This window comes from Cygnus atratus, chromosome 1, assembly GCF_013377495.2.
Source record: "Cygnus atratus isolate AKBS03 ecotype Queensland, Australia chromosome 1, CAtr_DNAZoo_HiC_assembly, whole genome shotgun sequence".
Lineage (NCBI taxonomy): Eukaryota > Metazoa > Chordata > Aves > Anseriformes > Anatidae > Cygnus > Cygnus atratus.
In genome coordinates, this window is record NC_066362.1 from 197803451 (window position 1) to 197829565 (window position 26115).

The following is a 26115-nucleotide window of genomic DNA, read 5'->3' on the forward strand; positions in this document are numbered from 1 at the left end:
AACTGTTCTTTAAAAAGCTCATCAGCTTCTACCCTTCTGAGACTTTACTGCCTCTGAACTAGGGCCAGATTTCATGGAGCTACCCAGGTATTCTACCTACTGGTAACAAAATTCAGGCTTGCATTACCAGTTGAGCTTACACTTTGTGATATCCTGGGGCTTAGTTGAGCTTGTAGTATGCTCTAAGATGGGCTAAGAAAACGTGAGGAACTACCTAAAGATGTAGCTTTTCAGAAGGAATCCATAGATTGAGGGTTTTTTTAAAAATAACCTTTATTTTTATACAATTTGTATTACTAGTACAAGCTCTTAGAACCAAAACGCACATCAAAAGGCACTTACAGCATTGTCATTCTAGTAAAGTTTGCCACAGGTGAAAAGTAATTAATTGCTGAACTGTTACCTTAGGTATTACACAGACACCATATTTAAATAAGATTTTACTGCTAAGTGCTTGCTCTTCTGAATTGTACCAACCCAGTTAACGGAGAGTGCTCAAAGGCTTCTGCCAGTCAAGGTGTTTTCCCTGTCTTCTTGGCGCGTAACTTCTCTAGCATTTTCTGTAAGTAAAAAAAATCATGAGACAACAGTAACATAGCTTAAGTAGTCATACTAGTAAAGTATGTAGTTACTTTTAAAGTTACTTTTACTGTAGTAAAGCAGAAAACTGAGGTACTACTTGGGTGTAGCCTGAACAGCGGTAACAGCAGCTGTATAACTTCTACATATAGCAGTTCCTGTTACAGGCAAATCCAAACAGGTCCCTTGCCACCTTAACCTCAGGTAGTCTCAGCTCAGTAGAAACTGAAGTTACTTGGAACAGCCAAAGCCAATTTCCTTTGGAGAAAAATTTCAGCCCTAAGAGGTGCTCTGAATCTACAAACACAGTGACTGTCCACAGGGGCAGTCTTAAGTACGATATGCCCATAGCAACGGCTATGAAATCTTTAAAAGCTCTGCTGAGTTGCCAAAGGTTAGGTTACAACTCCCCAGAAGCTAAGCTGAAACATTCTGACTCAGTCCGTGTTCTGTTCGGTCACACATTGCACAACTGTCTCTGACTGGAAGCTCAGTGAAATGAGAACTGACCAGCTCAAGATACCGTATAACAGATTATTTTACCTTCTGAAACTCCTTAGCCTTTTCTCTGTTTTTAGCATAAGTTTCTTGCCTTTTCTTTTCCTCCTTTCTGATTTTTACTTCTTCAAGTTGATTATAAAGTCTGTCAAAACAATGGGAAAATATTGTCAGGAAGCAAAGTGGCAAAGCAGGAGTAAATTAACATTAAGGAAGTCTGTCTCAATTACTAGAAACTAAGAAAAAACAGTTTTGACTTCGCTATCCAATAATCGAGGGTCACTTAAACTTCCTCTCCTGCTCCCTGACCTCACAGAAACCCCATTTTGGAGCTGTCAGTGTCCAGCTTTAATTGTGAGCTGCAGCTGAGCAGGCTGCCAGCCCTGATTCTTACAGGAAGCTCTGCAAGGGAATTCCCCCAAATATACACCTGCTTCAAACACACTTCACTCCCCTCTCCCAATAGTTTCATGTTAAGCAGTTAAGGTGCAATTGAAAGACCACAAAATGCTGATTTGTTTGTGCTCACGTTTGTTTAATCCAAACTTTTCTGTTCATGCGGTACCTTGAGGTACGCTGATGCATTTCCACTTCTCCAGACTTCCTGTCTTCTGGAGAAGATACTTTCACTTCTCCTACTTTCTTCAACTGGTTGACAACTGCACCTTTTTTTCCTTCAAAAGACACGGAAAATGGATTTTAATCTAGCTAATACATATATTCATACAAAGCTGCACTGTGCCCCAGCAAAGGCTTACTCAATTTAACAAGTTGACACAAGGCACTGACTGGTTGTATGATATCAAGGAACATCAATGACAGGGTTTTTCAGCACAAGAGTACTCAAAAACACGAGAGGTTTCAAAGACTGGAAGATGGAACTACAACAAGGAAAAGCGAGAAGAATGGGTACAATGGAGATTTAAGTTTTCTGTTGAAATTAAGTCTCTCACTCTGACTCGTTAGGCTACTGCTTCTCAACAGCTGACTTCCAAATCCCTATTAACAGACATCAGAGATGAATGAGGTCTCTAAATACAGTCGTAAGAGACACCTTATGACCATACATGTATGAAGCAGATAATTAAGGGCCATTACATCACTGAAGAGGTAGCCAGAGTGGGGAAAAAAAATTCCCCGCATCCTTGAGGTGCCTGCAGAAGAAGCAAGAGTGAAAGAAATGGGAGAGCTGTTCTTTGGGATTACACAGCGACTAAAGGCGTACCTACTCCTGTCATGTCCCCAGATAAACATACCAGTGAGAAGAAAAGACTCCTTTTGCCAGCTTAACTTCTCAGACTTTCTTCTTTGAAACTGTCTGGCTTCTGGCTTTTCATTTTTTCTCTCTTTATTTTTGATTTCTTCTACTCTTTCCAGAGATTTCTGAATGAAGCTCTTCTTTCTTTTCAAAAAGATTCTTGCAAACTTCCTGATGCAGAAGGAAACTCTAGGAGCATCACTGAGAAAGGAAAGGAGAAGACTGAACATTTCTCATGTTCATCAAAGAACATTATCACCTCTAATAACTCATATATTTCAATCCATTTCTCATAAAATGCTGACCTTGACTGCTTTGATAAATAGCACGAGGAGAACGACATTGTGAATAATGAATGTTGCAAAATAGGCAGCACTTCAGAGCTACAGGATCCAGTACCTGTAAGCAGTACTGCCAAGACGAATGCTGTAATAATTACTGCATCAAAAGCATCTTAAAACCTCAAAACATACCAAAGACCTGAGAAGCTCCTAATTAATTACCTGCGGTCTGATGTGATGGATGCTGTCTCTCACTGGGACTCCGGGCTCTGGAAGAACTGTCAGGCCTTACAAACATGGAATAATCCGCATCTGGAACTAGTGGTAAAAATTCTCTTTCCTGTCTCAAAAAGGAACATTAGTTAAAAATGCATAAAACACACCACAAGTTTGAGTCAAGTAGTACTGCAACATTGACACAGACCAGATAGAAATAAAAGGCGTTCTTTTGCCTTTAGGTACACGAAAAAACATCAGAAATGGATCTTGACAGTAAGAATCAGAAACTGTGTTTCTAAAAGCATTCAAAAACTTTAAAAATAAATCCAGTAGAGTCCCTTCACCCACTAGATCTCAACTGCAGAATTACACTAATTAAGACTCCCCTCAGTAAAATCATTAAGGTCGGACTTAACCACACATGCTGGGTTACTGATTTTATCCTCTTCACTTTTTTCTTGGTTCACATGCTCAACGTCAGATTCCACAACACTGATGTCATTTGAGCTTATCAGAGTGAGTTCAGGTTCCTCCATAATGCCATGCCCCGACGCAGTTTCCTAGCAAACAGATTACACAAGACCTCAGTGTAAGATATAATATATATATATATATGTGCATTGTATACATTTTAAAATATATTTTAACATTAATGTTATAATATTCAAAAAAACACTATTTGCAGAAATATCAACAGCTAGTAGCTTGTTCCAAAGATGAGGCTCGTTCAACACGTAGGGAAAAAAAATCTGCCCCAAGCACTAAGGAAATGGAGCACCTTGCCTGCGATGTTTGTTAATTGATGTATGCAAACCCTGGAACCTAAATCCAACGTAAAGTACATTTGTTTGTTTGTTTGTTTTCTAAACACTGCTAAATAAAAACAAATAACCCAAAGAACCAAGCAACAAAGTCACCTCTTCCACCCCTCAAGTGTAAATTACGTCTGAAATCCACTTACAGCCATGCTTTTTTGAAAAAAATAATAATAAATAAATAAAAACACACCACTTTGTCAAACCTTTTTTTTTTTTTTTTTTTTTTTTTTTTAAAGTTTACTTATGCTTCGGTTAAATTATTTAGCCCCCTTCTTAACTGGGGTAGGGGCTGTTCAGTTAAGTAACTGCCATGTCATGCCAGTGCACATGGTACACCAACTAATGCTATGAGAGGGAAATGGAATATATACGCTAGGGCTCCTGCGATGATGCTCATGGGAGATAAAGCTCAATTTAGCTACTGCTGATTACTTCAGTGCTACAATCTGAAAGGTCAAGCAGGAGAGCAGAAGTCCAGGAAACATGCAAGTCAAACTAGAATCATAAAGTGAACATTTGCCAAGTTCTCTGATGTTAAAGGCCTAAAATTGCTTGATTAAAAAAAAAAAGTGAATAAACAAAATACCTGCACAAACTTAAAAAAAAAAACAAAAACAACCACATCTGTTTTACTTACCCAGACTGGAATACGACGTGAGCTTCCAGGCACAGAACTGGAACATTTTTCATGTCTTCCCAGGAAAGAAACATTCTGTTGTACAACAGCCTGTAAACGCATGCCTGGGACTTCCAAGCTGGTTTCTCTGGTAATCCTTGAGGATTTCTGTACTTCTGGAAGTCCTTGATCTGGCTCCTTTACATTGCTATTGCACTGAGAATCCGCTGCCACTGCTTTATTTGCTTCATATACATGAAGTAGTTTTTCAGGAAGCTTCACGTACTTCCTATCAAATGCCTCAACAGGTAATTTTTCGGAAGACAGAGTCTCTTGCCTGAATGTTACACTCTCATTGAGTAAGTGTTGAGGGAAAGTTTCGTCCACTGGGACAGGTGTGGTATTTAGCTGATAAAATGACTTTTGCTCTTCCAGTGAACTCAGACTTTCGTTTCGTGTCTCTTCCATTGAACACTGCAGACTAACACACTCCATGTTTCTTGCCAGTTCTTCATACTCTCTGACAGACGAAATACAGTTCTCGTTGCCTCGTTTTTTAATCCCAGGGTTTTGTCCAAAAGACTTCTCTAACATTACATTACGGTCCTCTGGCTGATCAGCATTCTGACTGAGATCGCTCAGAGAAGATTCTACTCGCAGTGGGTGGAAAGATTCATCTGAACCTGTTTCAAAAAGTTAGAGTCAGAATTCTATCTTAACACAACGCAATTTCGGCTTTGAAAAAATCCCTCCATAACAGGACTGTTGAGGAATGTGCAACTCTGCTGAAGTTTAGTAAAATATAATACCATTAACACTACTTGATTCATTCAACTTTGACTCATTTTGATTCGTTTTTTATATATGATTCATTTTGTACACAAAAAGAAACAACATTTTTTGTTGCTTATTACAGTATGTTTAGGGATAGCCTTCACAATGCTGCTGACGTAACTGCATTGTAAGTCACTAGATTTGTATTTGTATCTATTTATACACTGCAAATGGCAGTCCTGAGTTTCTTTTGAACCCCCAGCAAAATCTCAAAAGCAGGAAGAAAGTGATCAGAAACATCATTACTTGGGCAGAAACTTTTCATAGTAGAAGACAACATCCAAACTGGAACACTGACAGCTGTTCATTTTGGTCAGCTGGTTGGAAGAAACTCTTCACTCAGAGGGCGGTGAGGCCCTGGCCCAGGCTGCCCAGAGAAGCTGTGGATGCCCCATCCCTGGAGGTGCTCAAGGCCAGGCTGGATGGGGCTTTGGGCAACCTGGTCTGGTGGGAGGTGTCCCTGCCCATGGCAGGGGGGTGGAGCTGGGTGGGCTTTAAGGTCCATTCCAGCCCAAACCATTCTGTGAGTCCTAAAAGCTACAGTATTGTACCCTAAATTATCTTTCCCTTAGATTCTAAATATACAAACCAAGATTATTTTTTTTTCCAGAAGAAGCTACGAAAGGAGAAAAATAGGGTGTAAATATTTTAATTACTGGGGAGGCATTTCAGTACTACAGCATCTACCAAACAAACAAGGTTTCTTTAAATACATACATACATTTTTAATATGCCTCTCACAAAAGATTGATAAAATCAGTTACACAGACTCCAGCATCACATTATTAATTTTTTTTAGTGGTAGTGTTTTTTTGGTTTCTTTTTTATATTGATAGCAATATATCATATAAATCTTTAAGTGTTTCTGTTAAAGAAATTTTTGTTTTGTTTAACAAGATATCTGGTTTTATATGCACAAGGAATACTGTCTCCAGATAAATAGCAGTTATTAAAAATCTTGAAAGAGACTACAGGGAGGGAGGAATTACACTGTAATATCAGCCATCGCTAGAAAATTCTCCAGATGATGGAACTAAATATCAACCTACCTCAAACTGACAACCTGAATTAGTTTTTGATTTCTCATCCTGTTATTTGTGTTTTGTTTGTTTTTAATTATTTTTTTAATTTTAAAGCCCAAGAATAATTGGTTTGGGATCGTAAAAAGAAAACTTAAAAGAGATGAGGAAACGTAAGAGAGAAGTTTAAAGCATGGAGATTGTTTCTATGAGCAATTTAGAAAGTGAATGTTACAGCTAGCAGGAGTTTCCTAAATCCCCTTTGCTGTCACCACAGGTAGTCTCACAGTGTAAGCCTTTTCTGGCATTTTCTTTTGTACTCGTACCTGCTATCTAAAGTGAAAGAAGCATAATAAACCTAGCACAGTTGCTTGCAGCTTTAAACATGACCAGTATGTTTCCCAAAATTATGTGGATATATATGCAAATAACCAGGAACATTTATATTATTAATACATCCACTACATAAATACTGTGTTACTTTTACTGTTATTGATCAGTTTCTGTTAAAGCACCACTGTGCTGAAACACCTGGTTCTTGGTAACTTAGATATCCATTAGAGTATATGAATAGCAGGGTCTGCTTTTGTATTTAAGTAGCAACTGCTGATTTAGAAGGGAGGAGTTCCTTTCCAGTTTCAACCCAACAAACCAACTTTAAAGGTTGGTAATTCCATATTAGCGATGGTTTGATTTTGTAAGCATAGATCAGACTACATTTTACATACCCAGAATACCATTTTCTTTAAAAGACTCTTCTTCTGATGTAATGGTGTCGGGCTTGTTTGTTTCAAGGCTAGAAGGCAGACTGCCTCTTTGTATATTCAGACTGGAGTTTCTCCCATCTAGAAATGCAGACATGTCTTGACTTTCTGTTGAAAATGTTGAAGTCTAGTGGCAGAAAAAATCCCAATTAAGATTTCGTTTTCTCAGGAATATGAAGGATAAAAAGTCAATGGAAATTTTTGCTTTTTGTATCACATTACTCCTTGCTAACAGCAAAAATGCCTCCAGTTCTACATATATCAAAATCTTTTTTCATATAAACAGAACACAGTATAGGGATTACACGTTTCAACCTTACATAAATTTTAAGCCAGAGTTTTTCTGTAGTACCTTCCTAAATTCTCTGTTGTCTTGGGATATCTTGTATTGAGAAAGGGATGATGAAATATCAAAGTCAAGACTTGGTTCCAAAGGCTGAAAGAGCTGATGACGGGAGTTAGGAAAATGCCTCTCCATTTCAGGAAAATCAAGCTCAGCTGCTAGAGCTGTAAGAAAAGAGGTTATTTTCCAGATGGAATAAGTAGAGCACATAGAATTCTGCAGGCATACAAATAATAGTTTGTAAAAAAAATAAATAAAAATTACAACATCCAACTCTTACAATGCAGGTACAAACAGCAGCAAGAAAGTGATGGTTTTATTTTACTTTTAAATGAAAACCTACAGTCAAGAAGCTCTCTGTTAAGTACTTGCAAGACTGCATAAGAAGCACTGTGTCCTATTTAGGGCTTCCCAGTATGAAAAGTACACACTGACACAATGGAGCAAGTCCAGCGAGGAGACACAACAATGACTAGAGGAAGGATGAAGCACATGATGTTTGAAGAGAAGCTTAAAAACTGGGTTTGTTCAGTTTTACAAAAAGGCTTGAGTGTGGGAGAAGAGGTGAGGAACAGAAATCTCTGGCATCTACAACACCCTAAAAGAAAGTAGAGAGAAGATGCAGTCATGCTCTTCTTGACCATGCCCAGTGACAGAAGAAAAGATAATTGACAAAAGATGGAACACAGGAAATTCTGGTTAGATACAAAGAAAAGAAGTCCCAGTGAAGGTTGTTAAGCAAGTTGCCTGGGTGGTATGGAATCTCTGCCGCTGGAGATAATCAGAACTTGGCTCGACAAGGCCTTAAGCAACCTGGCATAAAATGGCTCTGCTTTGAGCAGGAAGGAGAATTTGGATCACAAGTAGAAGTCCCTTCTTTAGATGAATCTAAAGTTCTATGATTCCACGTTTCCAAAGACACTGCAGAAGGAACAAGTTCAAATTAAAACACTGGAGTTATCTCCACGACAGCTAATAAAGATGTTTTATTTTCATGAATCATTAAATGTGCACTTAGAAAGCACAGAACTGTGCACACAGGAGAGCACAGACCTTCTGGCAGCCTGTTAATCGGTGTTTCATTCAGATAGGGTTGATAGTTGATAAGTATTATATATTGTTATCTGTTCTGAATCCCTTAACACAGAGTTATAGATACACAAGCAGTAAGACAAGCACGGAAACAGAAACAGTCTAGCCACAGTCACAGGAAGCTGCACAGAAAGATTATGATCAGATGTCTGATCAGATTATCTTTTTGTTGCACTATCCTATGCAGACATATACATAAGCAAAGGATGACGAACATCTTTAAAGCAGTTAGAACACATTGACAATAAAATATAAGCTGAATATAATGCAGAATGCATAACCCTCATTCCGTATGCCAGTGTAATACGGAAATGCTTTAAAATAGCAGGTACCTTGGAAATGCACATTGTTCTCTGATGAAGAGTTCAAATCTCCACCACATTTCTCCAAGATCTGCTGAATCTCACTGCCCTTATAAAGGTACACTTCCCCTTCTGACAACCAGGTTTCAGGTGCTCTTGACAGATTCTCTTGCCTCTGCTGCGAGGAGCTCCAAGGGCAGCTTGCTGGTTTTTTCAAAATCCGGTCTTCGGTACTGTCAGAAGACAATCCTGAAATAAGAAGCTAGGTGTTCACACAGTTTTTCATATAAACCACTCACATGAACTCACCTGAAAACACACTGCTTAATATCCTGAAATACCCTTAACATCTGGATTCCTGTGTTGTTTTTTTTTTTTGTTTTGTGTTTTTTTTTGTAAGCTGTCTCCAATCAATACTGACACCTTATATTTTACAACTAAAAACAATAGGAAAGAAAGGCTGCAAGCAAATGATCTTAGAGTTTGAGCTTTACATAAGGAAGACACAATCTGATGCAAGTTACAAGGTTTATTACTCAAAATGCCACTTACACATTCAGAAGATTGGAGTTAAAATAGAGCCAGCCTGAGACTTCAGTGGCTCAAGAAGTAATCTTCAAGAATTGGTTTATGAACATGGAATAACTCATATACGGGTACGAATGAGATCAGATACAATTCAGATTAAGACAATATTAAGCCTTAAAGTGAATAAATCTACAGGTCACTACATAATCACTTTCCAACCCACCTTCCATGTTCATAGGTGATAAAGCCAGTATATAGAGGAATACATTATAAAGATCTAACTTTTAATTTTATACAACGCTAACTTAAGATCAAGAGGCAGCCTGCAAGCAAAAAGGAAACGAACACACCTCCAAGTCAACGTGGCATCAAAAGTGGCATTTTTACAAGATATTGGAAATTACTACGGTAACACTTTGGTGCAACAAGATATTGACACAATTCTCCTAACAGCAGGACAACTATCATCACTCTAAAAATTGATGGTATATACTGATTGGAAAACTTCCATCACTGTATTGTTTGGGGATCATATTTTCTAAAAATTGTGCCACCTGAAAATTGCTAGCGTTACAGTTGCTTATTAAAATATCCTTTGCCAAACCCGATGTGTTACAAGGCTAAATTATAAGTTAAAAAAGCTCACAAGCACAGAATGTGTATATTCCAGCTACACTCTAAAACATGTATTGACAATTCCTAAGTGAAGTTCCATATTAACCTTTTTCAGACAGATTTATGTCCAGTCAGCCAGATCCATTCTGCTATAAAATAAGGGAGAGAACACAATTTTTCATTTACAAAAATAACAAAACCCCAACACTTACCAGTGTCAACAGGGCTGGCATCCAACGTTTCGCTAGTCAAAAAGCTTCCAGTGGAAATTGTTGAAGATAAATCACAGGGTATCGCTTTCATGAAAGCCTCTGAACCCAAATCTGGGGACCCTACCTTAGAAAGCACTTCCTAGGAGGAAGTAACATATCTGTTACCTCGTGTTCAGACGCTAATTGAAACTTTAAAACCACAGCTTTTATTCTGAGCTCAGTTCAAGTGTAGAAGCCTTCATTTTTGGCAGTCAGGCAAAATAGGAACTCATCATTGCTCAGCACACAACATTCACAGCCCATCTCCCAGACCCAAATGCCCCCCAGCAGCCCCCTCCCCCCAACACACACACACACAAACACACACACACACCAAGCCTCTCAGAGCTGTCTACAAATCATTACACCTGGAAGATTATTTTATCTCCCGGTGGTCAGATTTGGCTATTTCTCATCACAGACCTACTTCAGCGGAATTGTAGATCTCAGAGGAACGTAAATGCAACACATGAAAAAGTCAGGAATTTTACCAGTACCTTCAAGTCTGTGCCTTCTGAATATAGGGGAGTGACTTAACAGTTTAATTCTAGTTTACAGCTAAACATACGAAGTATTCTAAAATATTGTCTTCCTTAATTTTGAAGGAAGCTCTACAGTCACAGAATAGGGAATGAGGGTACTTCCAAATTTTGAAGGATGAGATGTTAACATTTTATTTCTCCCAAACTTTGAATTAAAACATACATTAAGACAGAAAACTAAGAAACCCATTCCCTCCATTGTTTTCACTTATATTAACTATTTATATAAGGCAGTGCGTATACACATATGTACACACACACACGAATATACATACTGTCTGCATAAATGTTTCCATACATCGGTAAACAAACAGTAATTTTTAAATAGTGGTTTTGTCCACTGACAAAACAGCAGGATCTTTGGATAAAGAAAAGCAGTGGGTATCATTGACGTTGATTTCGCAAAGGCCTTTGACAGTCTCCCTAAAAATTCTTGTATCTGAGCTTGGATGCTACAATCCGCATGGACGGCCAGCCAGACAGGCAGAAAACTGGTTGGCTGCCCAGGCTCAGAAGACGGGGATTAGTGGGTGACACTCCCCCTGCAAGTGGGGAAGAAGGGGAGCATGACTGGGGTCTAACCTGGGACCTGCCCTGTTTAACACCTTTGGCAAGGACCCAGAAGAGGAGACAGCATAGAATGGAATCACAGAATGGCTCGGCTTGGAAGGGACCTTAAAGCCCACCCAGCTCCACCCCCCTGCTATGGGCAGGGACACCTCCCACCAGACCAGGGTGCCCAAAGCCCCATCCAGCCTGGCCTTGAGCACCTCCAGGGATGGGGCATCCACAGCTTCTCTGGGCAGCCTGGGCCAGGGCCTCACCACCCTCTGAGTGAAGCATTTCCTCCTTATATCTAATCTAAATCTCCACTCTTTTAATTTAAAACCATTCCCCCTTGTCTTGTCATTATCTACCTGAGTAAACAGTCCTTCTCCATCTTTCTTATAAATTACTGATGACCTCCTGAGGTCCCTTCCAACCTCAACCACTCTGGGATTCTGGGGAAGCAGAGCTGGTGCAGCCTGAAGAGATGGCTTGCAGGGGACAACTTGCAGCCTGCCTGTGCTTATAGGAAGGGTACTGAGACAAAGCCAGGGTCTTCAGTGTTGCATGTCAGGAGGACAAAGACAATGTGCATGAGCTGAAAAAGCAGAGGTTCAACCTGGATATAGGGAACAACTTTTCCTACAGGACAGCCTAGCACCAGAACAGACAGTCTGGAGAAGTCACGCAAGCCTCCACCTTTGGAATTTGCGAATATCGTGTGGAATAAAGCTCTGAGCAACCTGCTCTGATTTCACAGCTGACCCTGCTGCAAGCAGGAGGTTGAAACAGGGACCTTCCAACGTCCCTCCTACTCTGAATTATCTTACAGTTGTCCTAGATCCTACCTGTTCCTGAGCATTCCGGAAATACAAGACAAAATTCTCAAATGCCTGATTCAAGACGACAAAAACATGACAATATTTTCCCTTCTGCACATCATCTTAGCATTCCAGCTAAACACACCACAAAGAGTAAATAATGTTACACAGTTACTTTGATATGACTAACCGCATGAATGCTTCTGAACGATGGTCCAGAACGTGGTGTTCCGTCTCCAACTTCAACAGCAGGCCCTGGTGAATCTTGAGCCGCAAGAGAATCTTGGGACTGAGCTGAACAAAGTGCAATAGAAGCAAGAAGGAATAGAAAGCAGTTGTTAGTGTTGGTTTGTTTTTGTTTTTTAACACCAGATGGCAGTAATACTCTACGGCGGCTGTCCTCACTGTTAGGCACTGATTTTTGCCCATTTTTACCTCTTTCTTCTCACTTCCATTATACTTTCTGTTCCACTGTACCACGATTTCTGATTAGCATGACTGATCTCTGTAGACCATGCCTGAAGAGCTAGAAATTCATGCTTTGGCTTTGCAGAATGAAATACGTCTTTGGTAGTGTTCCTACAACCATTTCATTGGGGTGGAGGAATCCTTCTGCCCTCTACCATGACAATGATTACAAAGCAAAGCAGACCACAGAAATCAGAAACTATGAATTACCTAACTAACTTTTTATTACTTTTTTAAAATTACCTAACTTTTGGTGCAGCCCAGCATAAGTTGGCTTTCTGGGCCGCAAGCGCACATTGCTGGCTCACGTTGAGCTTCTCATCCACCAACACCCCCAGGTCCTTCTCCTCAGGGCTGCTCTCAATCCATTAGGTCTGCTCTCACTTTTTCAAGGAAATGTGTTAAATATCCAACAGAAATTTAAGTCAAACTGGGGAAGTTAAGTTCACATGTTTTCTCCAGTTCTACTAGGGCTGCTAATGACAGTGACATTTCAAATTTCTGGCATCTGTAAGGCTCTATCGTTAGGTAGATCTCATAACATTGCGACTTCTAACATTAATGTGTCCCTTGTATGAACTGAAACTCCATTCCTTACTAGAAGATGGAACCCAGATGTTCTGGTTTTCCTACTATACAAAGTGGGAGAAGTTTCCTCTGTGAGACGTCAGTGGAATAAGATACTTAAGTATTGCATTAATTATTGAAGTCAGTATCAAACATTTTCAAACTCCTTTTAGGAAAGAAAGAGAAAAAATAATAGTCCAAGGTTTCCTCTAGCCACTGTCACCCAGTTACACTGCTAGGAGGAAGTACAAGAAACGAAAGGAAATAACATCTGAAATATACTTATTGAATTAAAAGAGACATTAACCTATTCTTAATTCATTTACTATGTTATTATTTTAAATGGTAGATGACAGATCTCAAAATAAAGGGGAAAACAGTTCTCAGAAGGACCTCCCTCTCCAGTTCTCCAAAGTTTCTAGTAAGCTTGATCCTGATCATTCCTGGCATTTTGATCAGAAATTGAACAGAGCCACTGCCAAAAGAATTTGCAAGAAACAAAGACTGGAAGAATGATAAACGCAGTAGCACTGCAACTGTAAAAATTACCTCGGCTTTATGCAAATCTGGAACTGTTAAACAACGCTGCTGCAGTAGAGGTAAAACTGTAAGTCAAGTGCATGACAAAGGTCTTCAGGTTCATGGGAAAGATAACTTAAAATTTGAGTCGGACAAGGTGGCAGCGAGCTCCTTGGCTGCCAGTAGTGTAATCCAGTCCAGATACAGTGCACAAGTCTGCTGTACTTCTTGGGACCATAATATAGGAGGCGGATGACCGTGAGAATACCAAGGCCTTGAAAAAAATTTCCTTTCATCTAAACCTCAAAGAACGTTGTAACAAGAAGCTGTGGCAAGAAATGGCTGTAGGACATATGGGAGCTGGAAATAGACCACTTATTTTAGAATAATTAAATGCTGAAACAAGCTACCGTGGAGGGCACTGAATTCTTTTTTCTGATATCTTTACATCAAGATTCGATAGTTCTCTGAAATAAAAGCTTAATTTTATAAAGCCTATCAGAGTGACAGGCAGTAATTTAGGATACATTTGAGAGGAGATTCAAGTATCTGATACTCTTTTATATAAATTCTATTAAAAGCCATTCGGCAAACATTTTATTCCTATACTGCAATAACCTGCGTTGTTCTGTGGTGAAGGGACAAACAGCAGCAATTCCGTGCTATAAACCAAATTAATTACTGATTTCAGAGTTAAAAATACAACATGCTCATATCTCATGTCTTTATTACAGTAATATCCTTAAAAACTGTACTTGGTGACTCACAAAGAGGGGCTTTTTCTATTCTTTTCTCCTCCCTCCAAAATAATAGTGCAAGGTTCTTGTTCCTCACAGTCTCCTGACATCTACATAGGACTTTCACGTTTTAATCTCCCGGCCACCACAGTGTTTAAAATGTGTTTAGAAAATGAGGCTGTAACACCCAGAATGCAATTTATTCAACTGAAATCGCAGTAAAATAGTAACAACAATAATTTTATGGTGCAATTGAAAGGCATAAGACTGAGCGACAAATCGTTTGTGAAGACAATGAAAAACAGGGACCGGTCCAAACCCAACCATAGGGGGAAAAAGGTTGTACTCCACACTAGTTTGCTAAGTTGGTGATGGATAAAACAACCTGTTGCAATAATGAATTATGGACAAATATTTGGGATTATTAATAATAAACTGAAGTCTTAGGTTACACAAAAAATAATCATGGAATAACATCTCTGTTTAGGGTGGCATTACATGAAAGTAATCACATCTGGAACGCTGCTCAAGGAGACTCAAAGCCCAAGATGAGTAAATAGAAAGGTTTGTTTACAGGCTGGTAAGGAGAACTGTGAAAAAGCTGTATGCGTCAAGTCTAGTCACTATTTCCAAGATGATTTCCCTAAGGAAATAAGGTTTATGCAATCAAACTGTCTCATCTGTAGGATTACTCTGCAATTCCCTACTAACAATTTACGTTCTGTTAGCTCATTTTAACCAAACTGAAGAGTTCTCAAATATGTTCAGTTTCTAACTCATCTTGTGAGACATCAGTGGCATGGTAAGAGAGAGCAATCTGAATCAGTGCCACCAGCGAGGCAAATCCCGCAACATCACTCTAACATTACCCGTCCCCTCTGCCCGCTAACCGGCTGACCAGTTTGTGTAGCACTTGTGACCACTCAGTATGGATTTACGGATTTTTCAGCAGGGATTTAGGGACTCATCCTGCCTTAACCAAAAGCAGTCCTTGAGACCGCCTTTACATCCAGATCCGTCTGCATCTAAATTGGAGAGGGTTCTTTTTTCCTTCTTGTAACAATTGGAGGAAAGAAATAAGGATAGTTAGGGAAATCCCAGAAAAAAAAGAATATGTCTGTCACCCAATGACAAACTTTATATCAAATGAAACACCTTTATTGATAAAGGTATCTAAATAAGTTTACCAAGTTCATCTTTTTCAGAACCTGTATGACTTTGACCTTTCTGTCTTTAATGCTTTACTTTGAAAAAGCAAGTGAATAGTGATTAATAGGATCTGTGCACATCTGGTAGTCCTATAATTACAAAGCAGTACAACTTGCAAGTTGTAAAGCTATACATTAAAGCTAGAAACCACCATGAATCTCTCTTTAAAGGGTAAGGTCAAGATCGCACACAGAAAGCACTCACTTGCTCTTATCTTTGGAGAGACAATTATGTCTCTTGAAAATGGTCTGAATTTTTGGGTAGACCTCTGTGGTGCCAGGAGTTGGACTCGATGATCCCTGTGGGTCCCTTCCAACTCAGGATATTCTATGAAAACACAGGACAACTGCAAACACGATCTAGTTAGAATCAAGTAGAAAAATGAATTCACAGCTAACATCATAAGTTGCAACTTCAAAAGCACCCTAACTTTCTATCTTTAAAAACTTTAAGAAAAACTAGATTTTCTTTATGAAAATACTGTACCGGTTACTCCAAGTGCCATTAAGTGCTTTACAGACTTCAGATTACAAAGAAGATATTGTTGACAGCTTGGGTTGTTTGTTGAACTGCTCAAGAGGACAACGCTCCTAAATACACAATCACATAAAGCTTTGCTTTTCTGTATAAATATGGATGTTCACATGGTGGTTTCCTAATCCTCTTACATAAACCATTACACTGTTCATATATAATGCTATGTAAAAAGAGACTACAGTATGGTATTTTTTGTTAATTTGGAAACTGGTGATTGAGCAATACTTCTAAAACTTACTCAGGAAATCTTGTCTCCAAATATTGTCAAAAACCAAAATTCTTTAGTGATAATTTAAATATACACACATTTCAAAAGGACTATTTGGAGAATTAAAGGAAGCAATTGAAAGAAAGTGAGCTAACATACTTAGGTGTACTGATTTAAAGCAAGTTCAATTCCTATTACGTCTTGATTGAAAAGGATGTCTCAGCACAAACTAAGTTAAAAGTTATCTTAAGATTTGGGGCAGCAGTGAAAGCTCTAGCAAAAACAAGAGGTGCATACCACATAGCTGTGTTGCTCATAAAGACGTACATACGGCAGCGAAGTCGCTGAGAACAACCCATTAGCAGCTCTAATAACGTATTTATTTTGGATGGATGCTGAAAATTAACGGACAATGAGGTGCTGTCGTCTCATATTAAACTTCGCATTGCTCAAGTAAGTGTTTCACAAACTTTGAGTACGAGTTCACAGCAAGCCAAGCATGCCGTTTTTCAATCGGAACTACAACGAACTGCATTTCAACCTGCAGAAATTTCAAGAGACGCAAATGCAGTGCAACCGGAAGTACTGGAGCCTTTGAGTTAGCTCTTCCAAGACTAAGGAGATGAGCTGAATTTCTTATAGGCAGGGAAAAACAGTAGGATTTAAACCCCCTTGGCATCCGCTTGTTAGTCCAAGTGCTTGAAGAACTTCATAGAAACCTGCTTTACTTGTTTGCCTAAGACCAGTCACCTCTGTCCTTTTATAAGCCAGCTAAGCTACCCATAACGTGCTTAGTAGGTTTCAACAACCCCGTAATAAAATTATTTTGAACATCCACAACTTGCTTTATTTGTGATACCCAAAACAACTGCTATTTATTTACGGAATCATAGTAACTTTGTTATCCATGGACACAGACTAGTCTCAAAAGTGTAGTTTCTAATAAAAGCTCTTCAGAGATTAAACAGAAAATAGCAGAACTCAGGTAATCCTTACATTATTGCATTATTTTTCTCTCTATCGTTGCTACCAGCTGTTTCTTTCAAGGTTGCTTCTTTAAGCTATTGGTTACACTCAGCCTTCTATAGTTTGTCTCAACTAAACTTTCAACCAATTCCTTACAGAAAGAGAACTTTCTGTGGACGTCTACATCAGTATATTAACAATTCAGAGTTCTTTTTAAACATTAATTTCCGTTGTGTCTCTAAAGGAATCACTGGGTACTGACTCAGGCCCACCACTGCGCTTGCTCAAAATAGGTTCCCACCCGGTGAAGCTGCCCACCTGAGCACCCTACAAACACTCTGGAAGAAGGTACCTCCAACCCTCAGGAGAGAAACCACAGCTTCCGCAGCTTTCTCTAGCAGTTGGCTCCCTACGCACGCATGAGATTCTGATGGAAAAGGCAGAGCAATCAGGTGATACAAAAGAGGCTTCTTTACAGACAGCTTCACAGGTTACAGATTCGAAGCACACGCGTTGGATGAAAAACTCTTGACTAGCAGCGCGGATCACTATAGCATGAACACAGATTACTAGAATGGTAGTGGATCACAAAAAAAAAAATCAAACCCAAACATTCAGTCCTTCTAAGACACACACTTACTGAAATTCTTTACACTTGAAATTAAACTGCATTTAAATAATACTGAATATTCTTTAACAAGTCAGGTTACATGCTGCAGATAAATAGCAGTAAGATTAGCAGTGCAGAATGGTACTCACGCAGTTCCTCAAAGGAAGAGCATCTCCTCACCTGAATCACAGGAATTTTCAGCACTCATCAGCAACAGCTCTTGTAGTAACCCAGACCGTTTCCTTTGCCTTGGACTTTCACTAGAAATTTGTTCCTCATAGTTTGTTGTGCTCCCAGGTGACCTGCCGTCCTTCCGAAGAGCAGGACTGTAACATTTCACATATGCAAACTCCCCAACAGTTGAAGTGGGAGAAGATTCTCCACCAACAGAATCTGTTTTACCTGAATTTAAAGCACTGAATCAGTTTAGATACAGTTATGCAACACAAATTCTCTGCTCTGGATTAAGATCTCCTTTCTCCCCAACCCTTTCACCCCACCAACAGCCCCTTTTGGCCACCCAATCCAATTAAAAAACTCAAGTTCAATTTGTTATTATCTAACACAACTAACAGATAAATAATAATGGAATAAATCACCTGTGGATCAGAAGGGGATTTACACAGCACGTAAGCATTCCCTACTCTAATATTTTACTGGATAACATTTCAGAAGCAGTCTTAGGTATGTATTTTGATACTTTTTTAAATGAAAATGTGTAGTACTAAGTCAAGTGCTTTTAAGAACATAAACATATTCTTCAATCAAACCCTTCACCAACAGGAATTTGTTATCTAATCAAGACACCAAATTGGCCCACCAAGAATTATTCTGCACAAACTGATGCTAACATTAATTACTTTTCTTTAATTAAAAAATGTCCCATATCAGCTGTTTCATTATTTTGCTCAAGATCAATGCCAGTCTGACAGGTCTGTAATTACTTGGATTGTTCTGCTTCACTCTTTTAGAAACACTAGCACAATATTAAAGCTTTGTAAAATATTCATTAGATTTTAGCTGCAAAGAAACTTGGGTGAATTGAGGTGTGGAGGGGTAAGAATTAAATGTTTGCATCTAGAAAACGTCAGTTTGCTGTACCTGTTACTTACTGTTCCTTACGAAGAGTTACTAAGTACTGCATACAAATGGTAACAGAAACCAGTAACTGCTTTGTGGAGTTGTTCTGAAATTGTTACAGTGTTCTGTAATTGAAAAAACTAAAGAGCTCATATAAAAATTCTGTAGAAACTAGATACTAGCTCCTTATTTTAAAGATTTCACTCATCCTGGCTATGCTCCAAAGCTAAACTTTTAAACACCCTTCCATCAGCTCTGATGGTTCTTTTTGCAGTTAACTGATATGTTCACATCTGATTAAACCCTCAGAGAAAACAAGGTAGGAATAGCTACATAAGACTTTATTCTGCACTCAATCTAGTATCTTTGATATGAAAGGAATTTTTAACATAGACCCTGCAAATTTTATCATATGCCCAACAGAAAAATCAACAGGAAACTTCAGTCCCGGAATTACAGTGAATTTTCTTTTCTCACTGGATTTTTATTTTGGATATATTTTTCTAGTCAGACCCTGATAGGATAAGTTTTTCTCAATAATAGCTCCCCAGGATGGTGTATAAATTATACCTTAGGACAACAGTATCAGCTATTATTTTACAATCAATCAGCTCAAAGGCTTCAGAAAAGATTCATTTCCTCCAATCTATATTTCTTACAATCATTTGTCATACATACGTGTGCATATATATATGTGTGTGTGTATATACAATATATTTTATCAAATATATACGATATATTTTACCTGCAAAAGAAATGTTGCAACTCCTCGGTGTGTCTACCTCTGGAATAACACTAAGTTCATGCTGTTCCAAGTCAAGCCCTAACTTGACTTTTGTCACGGGTGGTTTGGAAGATCTCCATTTCTGTTCTCTATGTAGAACTTCCTCAGGCTGTTCTGCAAGATAAAGTTTTGTGGATTAAAATCCCCTGGCATGTTACAACGTATCTATCAAATCAGCTTGGGCAAATGGAAGAGAACTGCATCTCAGCAGCAAAAAGAAAAAAAAAAATATTGTAATACAAAATGCTGTAACAGCCTTACCAGTTTGCCCAGCTAGATCGATGCACTGCGAAATCATTTCACTTCTGTGAAGTTTACTCATGCCACAGTTCTCTTGCCGGTAGTTTTCTGAGTCTTGGAAAATGTCACTCCTGTTAATCCAGCCAGGCATTAGTGCTTCTGTCATTTCTTCATTTGTGCTGATACGTCTTACCTTAAATAGAAAAAAAAAAGAGCAGCATTACTTAAGATTATATTTATACCCATTTATTAAGCCAGCATTTTCTTGTGTGTATATTTTACAATACTAAGCTTTCTACTTCGAGAAAGAAGTTCAAGTGCCTTCTATATTTTTCTGAAACATTTGGGCACAAAGATGCTATATTTAGCTCTACAAACCTAGCGTGATAAAACAATTGGCTACGTTTTCAAGGCATTTGTTAGCTTTTATTAGAATAATCAGCATTTTTAAGAGGAATAATTCCTGAAAAGTCTGCTTGTACTTTTCCACTCCTGAGTTCAGGAATTTTAGCTGTATGAAGACTGCAATAGCAAGGCTCGAGGAAGCAGTTATTTTTCTAAGATGGCTTCAGGTTAAAAAAAAGGGCAAAAGAGGTTTCATTAGGAACTCCAAAATAAACTTGCACTTTTCTCCCATTACCCAGAAATGAGCAAAATTACAAGTCAGGGGTGCAACTATCAAAACATTTCCTTAATATGCGCACATAAAAAGAAACTTTTTGAAATAACAAGTTATGGCAAAGAACTACACATCACAAGTCCTAATTAAAATTTTCATTATGGGATGCTACCGTTCACCCTAAAGTTTTATCATCTACTAGCTGACCATGTGAAGCATTTATAAAGCCTACCTGCTTGTTCAGAAATTCTTTCAAAGCCTCTTGTTGTCTCTGCATCTGTTCCTTCAATTTATCCTGCTTCTGTAAAAGTAGTAGTTCTTGTATTTTCTGTCGAGAAAGAAGAGCTTCTCTTTGTGCATCTAGCTGCTCCTGCAATTCTTTCAAATACCGTTGCTGAGCCTGGATGCTTTCCGATGAGGCCAGCATCCTATCCCTTAAACTCAGTATACCAGAATAATTTAACAAAGATGCCTCTCCACTTTTTGACGCCAAGAACTCCTCAACGCCTTCTTCACGAGATAAAGTCACAGGTTCAGCACGAGCAGTGGGCTCAAGGCCTGTTTTGACAGTGCTCCCTACAGACCCCTGCTGACCTACCAAAGAATCAGCTGTGGCTGCCTGTACCACATGAGATCCTGTGGCTGGCATAAGGGGTGCTGTGAGTGGAGGCTCTTCTACAGCTTCCGTTCCTGTTCGGTGGTCAGACATCATCTGAGATGATTCCTGACAGTGCTCTGCTTCTGAGGGCTCAGAGGAATTCTCTGCAGGCAAAGCAAACCTAACCTGCTGTACACGTGCTTCTGGCTGCGTTCTGACTGCAGCAGCATCTTGCGTGACTACGGCTGACGGTAACCGGAACGGAGATGGCTCCCTGACCTGATCAGGGGAGGTTTCCAGTGGCCTCACTGGTTCCTGTGAAGGACGGCTCCACGGCAAGCTAAACTCTCCATACCTCAATTCTGATGTTTCTAGAGGCTGTGCATGTCTACCAGGATAAACATGATGCATTTGCTCCTCGTGATTTTGTGATGATGTGCTTTCAGGAATATTACATAGGCTGGAAAAAACAGGTGGTGACCGTGCATGGTCTTCTGCATGAACTTGTTCGGGTGACTGGTGCTGCGTACGTTGCACTCCTTGCCTCTGTAGAACAGGTTCTAAGACAGGCTTTAAATTCATTGATTTTGTTTCCACAGAGCTTGAAGGTGTTACAGAAGCAGCCGAGTATCTTTGCTTCAGTTTATTCTGATACTCCTGTAGACGCTTTCTGGCTTCTTCAATTGTCTGTTTGTGCAGCCTAAACATACAGAAAACATGAATCTTTCCAGACTGGTGCAAAGACTAACATCATTTTCAATAATCAAAGCAATTTAAATTATTTTGAAGCAGGCAAAGTCAGAGCTTTCATTTCATAAAGTAATTTACCTATTTTGCTGTAGAAGACGCTGTTGATAATTACGAATCATCTGTAAATGGCTGTCTTCTCTAGGACTTCTAGTTTCTGACACAGCAGTACTTCCAGACTAATTGAAATTGAATAATTTTAAGTAGAAATATACAAGTAACTCACAGAAAACTGTTAAGGCAACAATCTTAAACTATATGTTTGTTCTCCCGAGTGTACAGAAACCTCCCTGTCACTTGAAGTCTGTGAGATTTCAGCCTCAGGCACTGAAGCTAAAGGAGTTTTTGGAACACGTGGCCTACAGCTACAGCCTCTCTTGGCAAGTCTAGCATATACCATCAAAGTCAGCGTGCTTAGCTCAAGGAGGTAAGTGTACCCAGTAGCAAAGCGAGGGAGCAATGATCTAACGTTTGCTTTTACAAGGCAAACAGATTCTTTGAAGAATAAACGTTGTGCAAATGGTTCAAGATTTTTTAAAAAAAGATTAAAAAATAAAAATAAAAAGCTACTTTTCCTCAATATCCACAATAAATATCCCTTCATTTAAGTAGATGTTTAGGATTTAGACAAAGACAAAAAGGTGTAGGTGCTTTTTTTCTTTTCTTTTTTCCTAAGATTTTTTTTCCTTCAAAAAGGAGGATATTTGTACACACATAATAATTATATGACTCTAGTCAGATTTTACTAGCAGGTATTTTATACATATTTGCTGTCCCCAGAACTATGCAAAGATAATCAAATATTCAAAGCGTTTTTCTGATATCATGGGAAATACAAGCTTCTAGATTAGACAAAAAAGTTGTGGTCTTTATGTATAAGAGCTTCTGATTCATGGCCTGAGGACCAAAAACGAGGTCGAGCCCGATAGAATTTAGAACTAGCTATTGGTGCTCTCGATTCTTATAAAATAAGAAAATAATTCACACACACACACAACTTTCTACAATTCTTCACCTCATGTTCCACTTCCTTCTGTTGATCTGGAGAAGGAACGCTGCAGCTTTGTACTGGCTGACCTTTCTCCTCCTCCTCCTCTTTGTTCTTAGCCTCCTCTGAACAGGTTTGCATTTGGATCTTCAGAAAATCAGCCTCCAAACGTGCTTTCTTTTCTTCAATTTGTTTTAGCAAGGCCAGCTGTTCCTGTTTCTGTTGCTCTATTTGCTCAATCTATTGAAAAAAATCTACACAACTTGAGGAAAAAAACACCCACACCACCACACATAAAACTGCTCCAACTTGCAACTTGTACCAGAAATTTTATTGCTTATATATGACAAACTTTTCCAAATTGTAAGAGGCCTTAAAAAAATAATTCCAAAGTTTACAAGAATACTTTTAGTTGCCTGGCTAGATATTTCTAACAGTCCCTGAATCTGATTGTTATTGTGCTCTTTTGATCTACCCATTAACAGAATGGATAAAAAACAAAATGTAATCATTCAAGATAAATTATAATTTTCCAGAGACTGCAAAGGAAGTCCTTCTTTTAGACTGTATTCAGAAGCCTATTTTGCATTTTATAGAGCTTTTCATCAAGATTTCAATGCATTTGAATGTTAATTTGAGTCTAACGAAATTTTTAAAATTGCTAATGTATAACCAGTTTAAGAGCACTCCATAAATCTCTGAAGTGTTTTGTTTATTTTTATTCTCTTTCCAAGTATCTTTCATCTACAAATCACTTCTATCCACACGGAGCAACAGCACATTTCATTTTAGAATGGAAGTGAAGAAAATTTTCAAAGCACTGACAAAGACAAGGTGGACAACAATTTATAGTGGCAGGGTCTGAATGGGGATGTGATGAAGAGTAACCTGAGGAAGAGCTAGACCTGAGAACAGTTAATGCAGACATGGGAATAAATACACCTGGACAGGTGAAAAGTGGGAGAAAACAGATGTTAAAACAGCAGATCCTTGGTGAAAGTTTGGTTACTCCCCCCCACATACACCTCTAGCAAAACACTGTGTTGACAAATGTTTCCTGAATCTCTGAACTTTAACTCTACAATTTAAGTAGGACCTGAATTTCAACTTTTTTTTTTAATTGATAAACCACCACATAATAGCTGGCAGGTCTCTAAACATCTATGATACAATGAAAATATAATGAAATATATACACTATGTATATATTGCATATAATGAACAAAGCTATTATTTTCTAAATATAATGTAGCATTCATATAAACACAAAAGACTTCTTGCATTCGATTTTTTTAAATTAGCTAGGAGACAAAATATTCAAGATCTGTAAGCTTTTCCTGTCACTCTAAACAATCCCGGAGACTTTCCAGTATTGTTACACAGGGTTTCAAAGTTGTGTATTGTTGGCTACATTTTCCCTAAGCCAGAAAGGTATTAACCTACAATTGGAATTCTCATTAAAAGTTCATTCAAATGTTCGCAGCATGTTAAAAGGATCTATCACAGCTTCATAAGCTGAAACTTCTATAAATCACTTTTTACATCGTAACTACGACAAGTACATATATACACACTTACCAACTTCTTTCTCTCATTTTCCATTCTGATTTTAGCTGCTTGTTCTTGAGGATGGATCAGAACTGAATTTTCAGCTGCAGCTGTATGTTCCAACGTTTCCACAGAGTCTAAAATATATTTGTTATTTAACTGTAAATGCAGTCAGAAAGAGTTTTGGATCATGTCTACATCTTGCTTTACAGTTTCCCACCTCTCTAAACAAAAATGCACAAGCAGGTCTTGACAAGATGCTGGAAAAATCAGGTTTTGTATTATTTAAGTCATTAATGACCCTTTATCACGTGCCTTTCTTGAATATAAAGTAATGGCCCAGCTCCAACAGGATGGAAGATTGTTTCTAACCAGATAACTTGGTAGCCTAATAGCAAGATCATCCTGAGGAAAAAAAAAAAAAGCAGTAACTTCTGAGAAAAAAGAGGATCTAAAACTGGCAGCCTCTGGGAAAGTGATCTAGCATTTGGCTACTGCACAAAAAGCCAATCTTCATCCTGTACTATCAGCTTCAAATAGCAGCACATCTTCAGCAGAGGCACTTTTTCACTCTTGCTATGCTCCCGGGAATTATGCTGGTGTATCCATGCACACGACTGAACTAAAACACCTAAGCTTATTTAAAACAAAACCACAGCAAGTACCTTATCAAAGTAGGAAAAGAAAAAAAATATATATATATATAATCACTTTAATAGACTTCAAAACTCACACTTAGCATACCAGATGCAAGTTCACTAACTTCAGCACTCACCTAATGAAAAGAGCACAGGCCCAGCATGGGAAGGAACCCAAACTGCTTGGGCTGCCAACCAAAATGGAACATTCGACTGCTCTAAATTCCAGTTTTACACTGGGGCCTTTTGGAATGGTGCCTCAAGACCAGGAAAAATACATCACTACAGACACATCACTTCATGCTTGTCTCAAGCATTTCTAGCTGTGAATCTCTGAAGCATTCAGTTCTTGCGATTTAACGGGTATGGAACTTCAACAAACAATTTTGCACTGAGAATTCTCCTCCTGGATGCCTTTTAGAACACGGCAGCATCAAGCGTGGCAAAAAAATGGGCAAGATTTACAAGATAAAGGTATTTAGACATCTTTCCTCCAAAAGATCTTTATGGGCAAGGTAAGTAAATGAGCAAAAACCTCTCCCCTTTTGCGTTTTCAACATATCTACAAGACAAAGGCAGAGATGAGAGAACTGTATTTAATCTCTAGCAACATGATAAAAATACCACCACTGAAAAATTCATCAAACGACATTATTACAGTCCACCCTTCTGTTCCTACACAACACATAAGTATGTATTACATACCTTTGGCTTCACATACTGAATTTTTGTGTTGCTCATAGTCAAGTTCTAAATCACAGAGCTGTCTCTCCTCACTAGGAATTGTGCCTGATTCAATAGTCTCAACTTCACTTGGAATCTCTTTCTCATTTTTTGATGTCCATTCCTCTTTCTGGCTTCTAATCTTGTTCAGCAACTTCTTTAAGGCAAGTTTTGATTGAGATTGGTGAGTTTTTGCCTCTTCGTGTTCTGTAAGGAACACATACCTTTAAGAGTTTGGGGTAATGACTATCCTCATGTCATAGAAAACAAAAAATCTTTATTTTTTTTTAAATTGCTTACACAATTGGACAAATAGCTCAGCTATACTGTCAAGTTGTCAAGGCTTAACAAGTATTTTCTCTTACTTGAAAGAAAGAAGCAGAAATTTGTCTCAGGATGCTATG

General features: G+C 38.6%; 1 protein-coding gene and 1 non-coding gene across 3 annotated transcripts in view; both read right to left on the bottom strand.

Annotated features, from left to right (window-relative positions):
- Window positions 1-116: 116 nt before the first annotated feature.
- CEP295 (centrosomal protein 295) overlaps window positions 117-26115 on the bottom strand; it is a 38963-nt gene continuing 12964 nt past the window's right edge. For both annotated transcript variants that reach the window (XM_050708135.1, XM_035542676.2), the window contains exons 10-29: window positions 25694-25918; window positions 24381-24487; window positions 22831-23043; window positions 21897-21994; window positions 20703-21768; window positions 19873-20044; window positions 19573-19725; window positions 17928-18149; window positions 12117-12220; window positions 9979-10117; window positions 8654-8872; window positions 7239-7393; window positions 6851-7013; window positions 4291-4952; window positions 3252-3395; window positions 2839-2956; window positions 2334-2536; window positions 1643-1751; window positions 1123-1222; window positions 117-560 (exon numbers count right to left, since the gene is read on the bottom strand). In XM_050708135.1, the coding sequence (XP_050564092.1) occupies window positions 2484-2536; window positions 2839-2956; window positions 3252-3395; window positions 4291-4952; window positions 6851-7013; window positions 7239-7393; window positions 8654-8872; window positions 9979-10117; window positions 12117-12220; window positions 17928-18149; window positions 19573-19725; window positions 19873-20044; window positions 20703-21768; window positions 21897-21994; window positions 22831-23043; window positions 24381-24487; window positions 25694-25918 (4013 nt within the window). In that variant the 3' untranslated portion in view covers window positions 117-560; window positions 1123-1222; window positions 1643-1751; window positions 2334-2483. The remainder of the gene's footprint in view (window positions 561-1122; window positions 1223-1642; window positions 1752-2333; window positions 2537-2838; window positions 2957-3251; window positions 3396-4290; window positions 4953-6850; window positions 7014-7238; window positions 7394-8653; window positions 8873-9978; window positions 10118-12116; window positions 12221-17927; window positions 18150-19572; window positions 19726-19872; window positions 20045-20702; window positions 21769-21896; window positions 21995-22830; window positions 23044-24380; window positions 24488-25693; window positions 25919-26115) is intronic.
- LOC118246083 (small nucleolar RNA U2-19) lies at window positions 10358-10441 on the bottom strand. The gene has a single exon (XR_004778073.1). It is a non-coding gene; the product is annotated as a small nucleolar RNA U2-19 (small nucleolar RNA).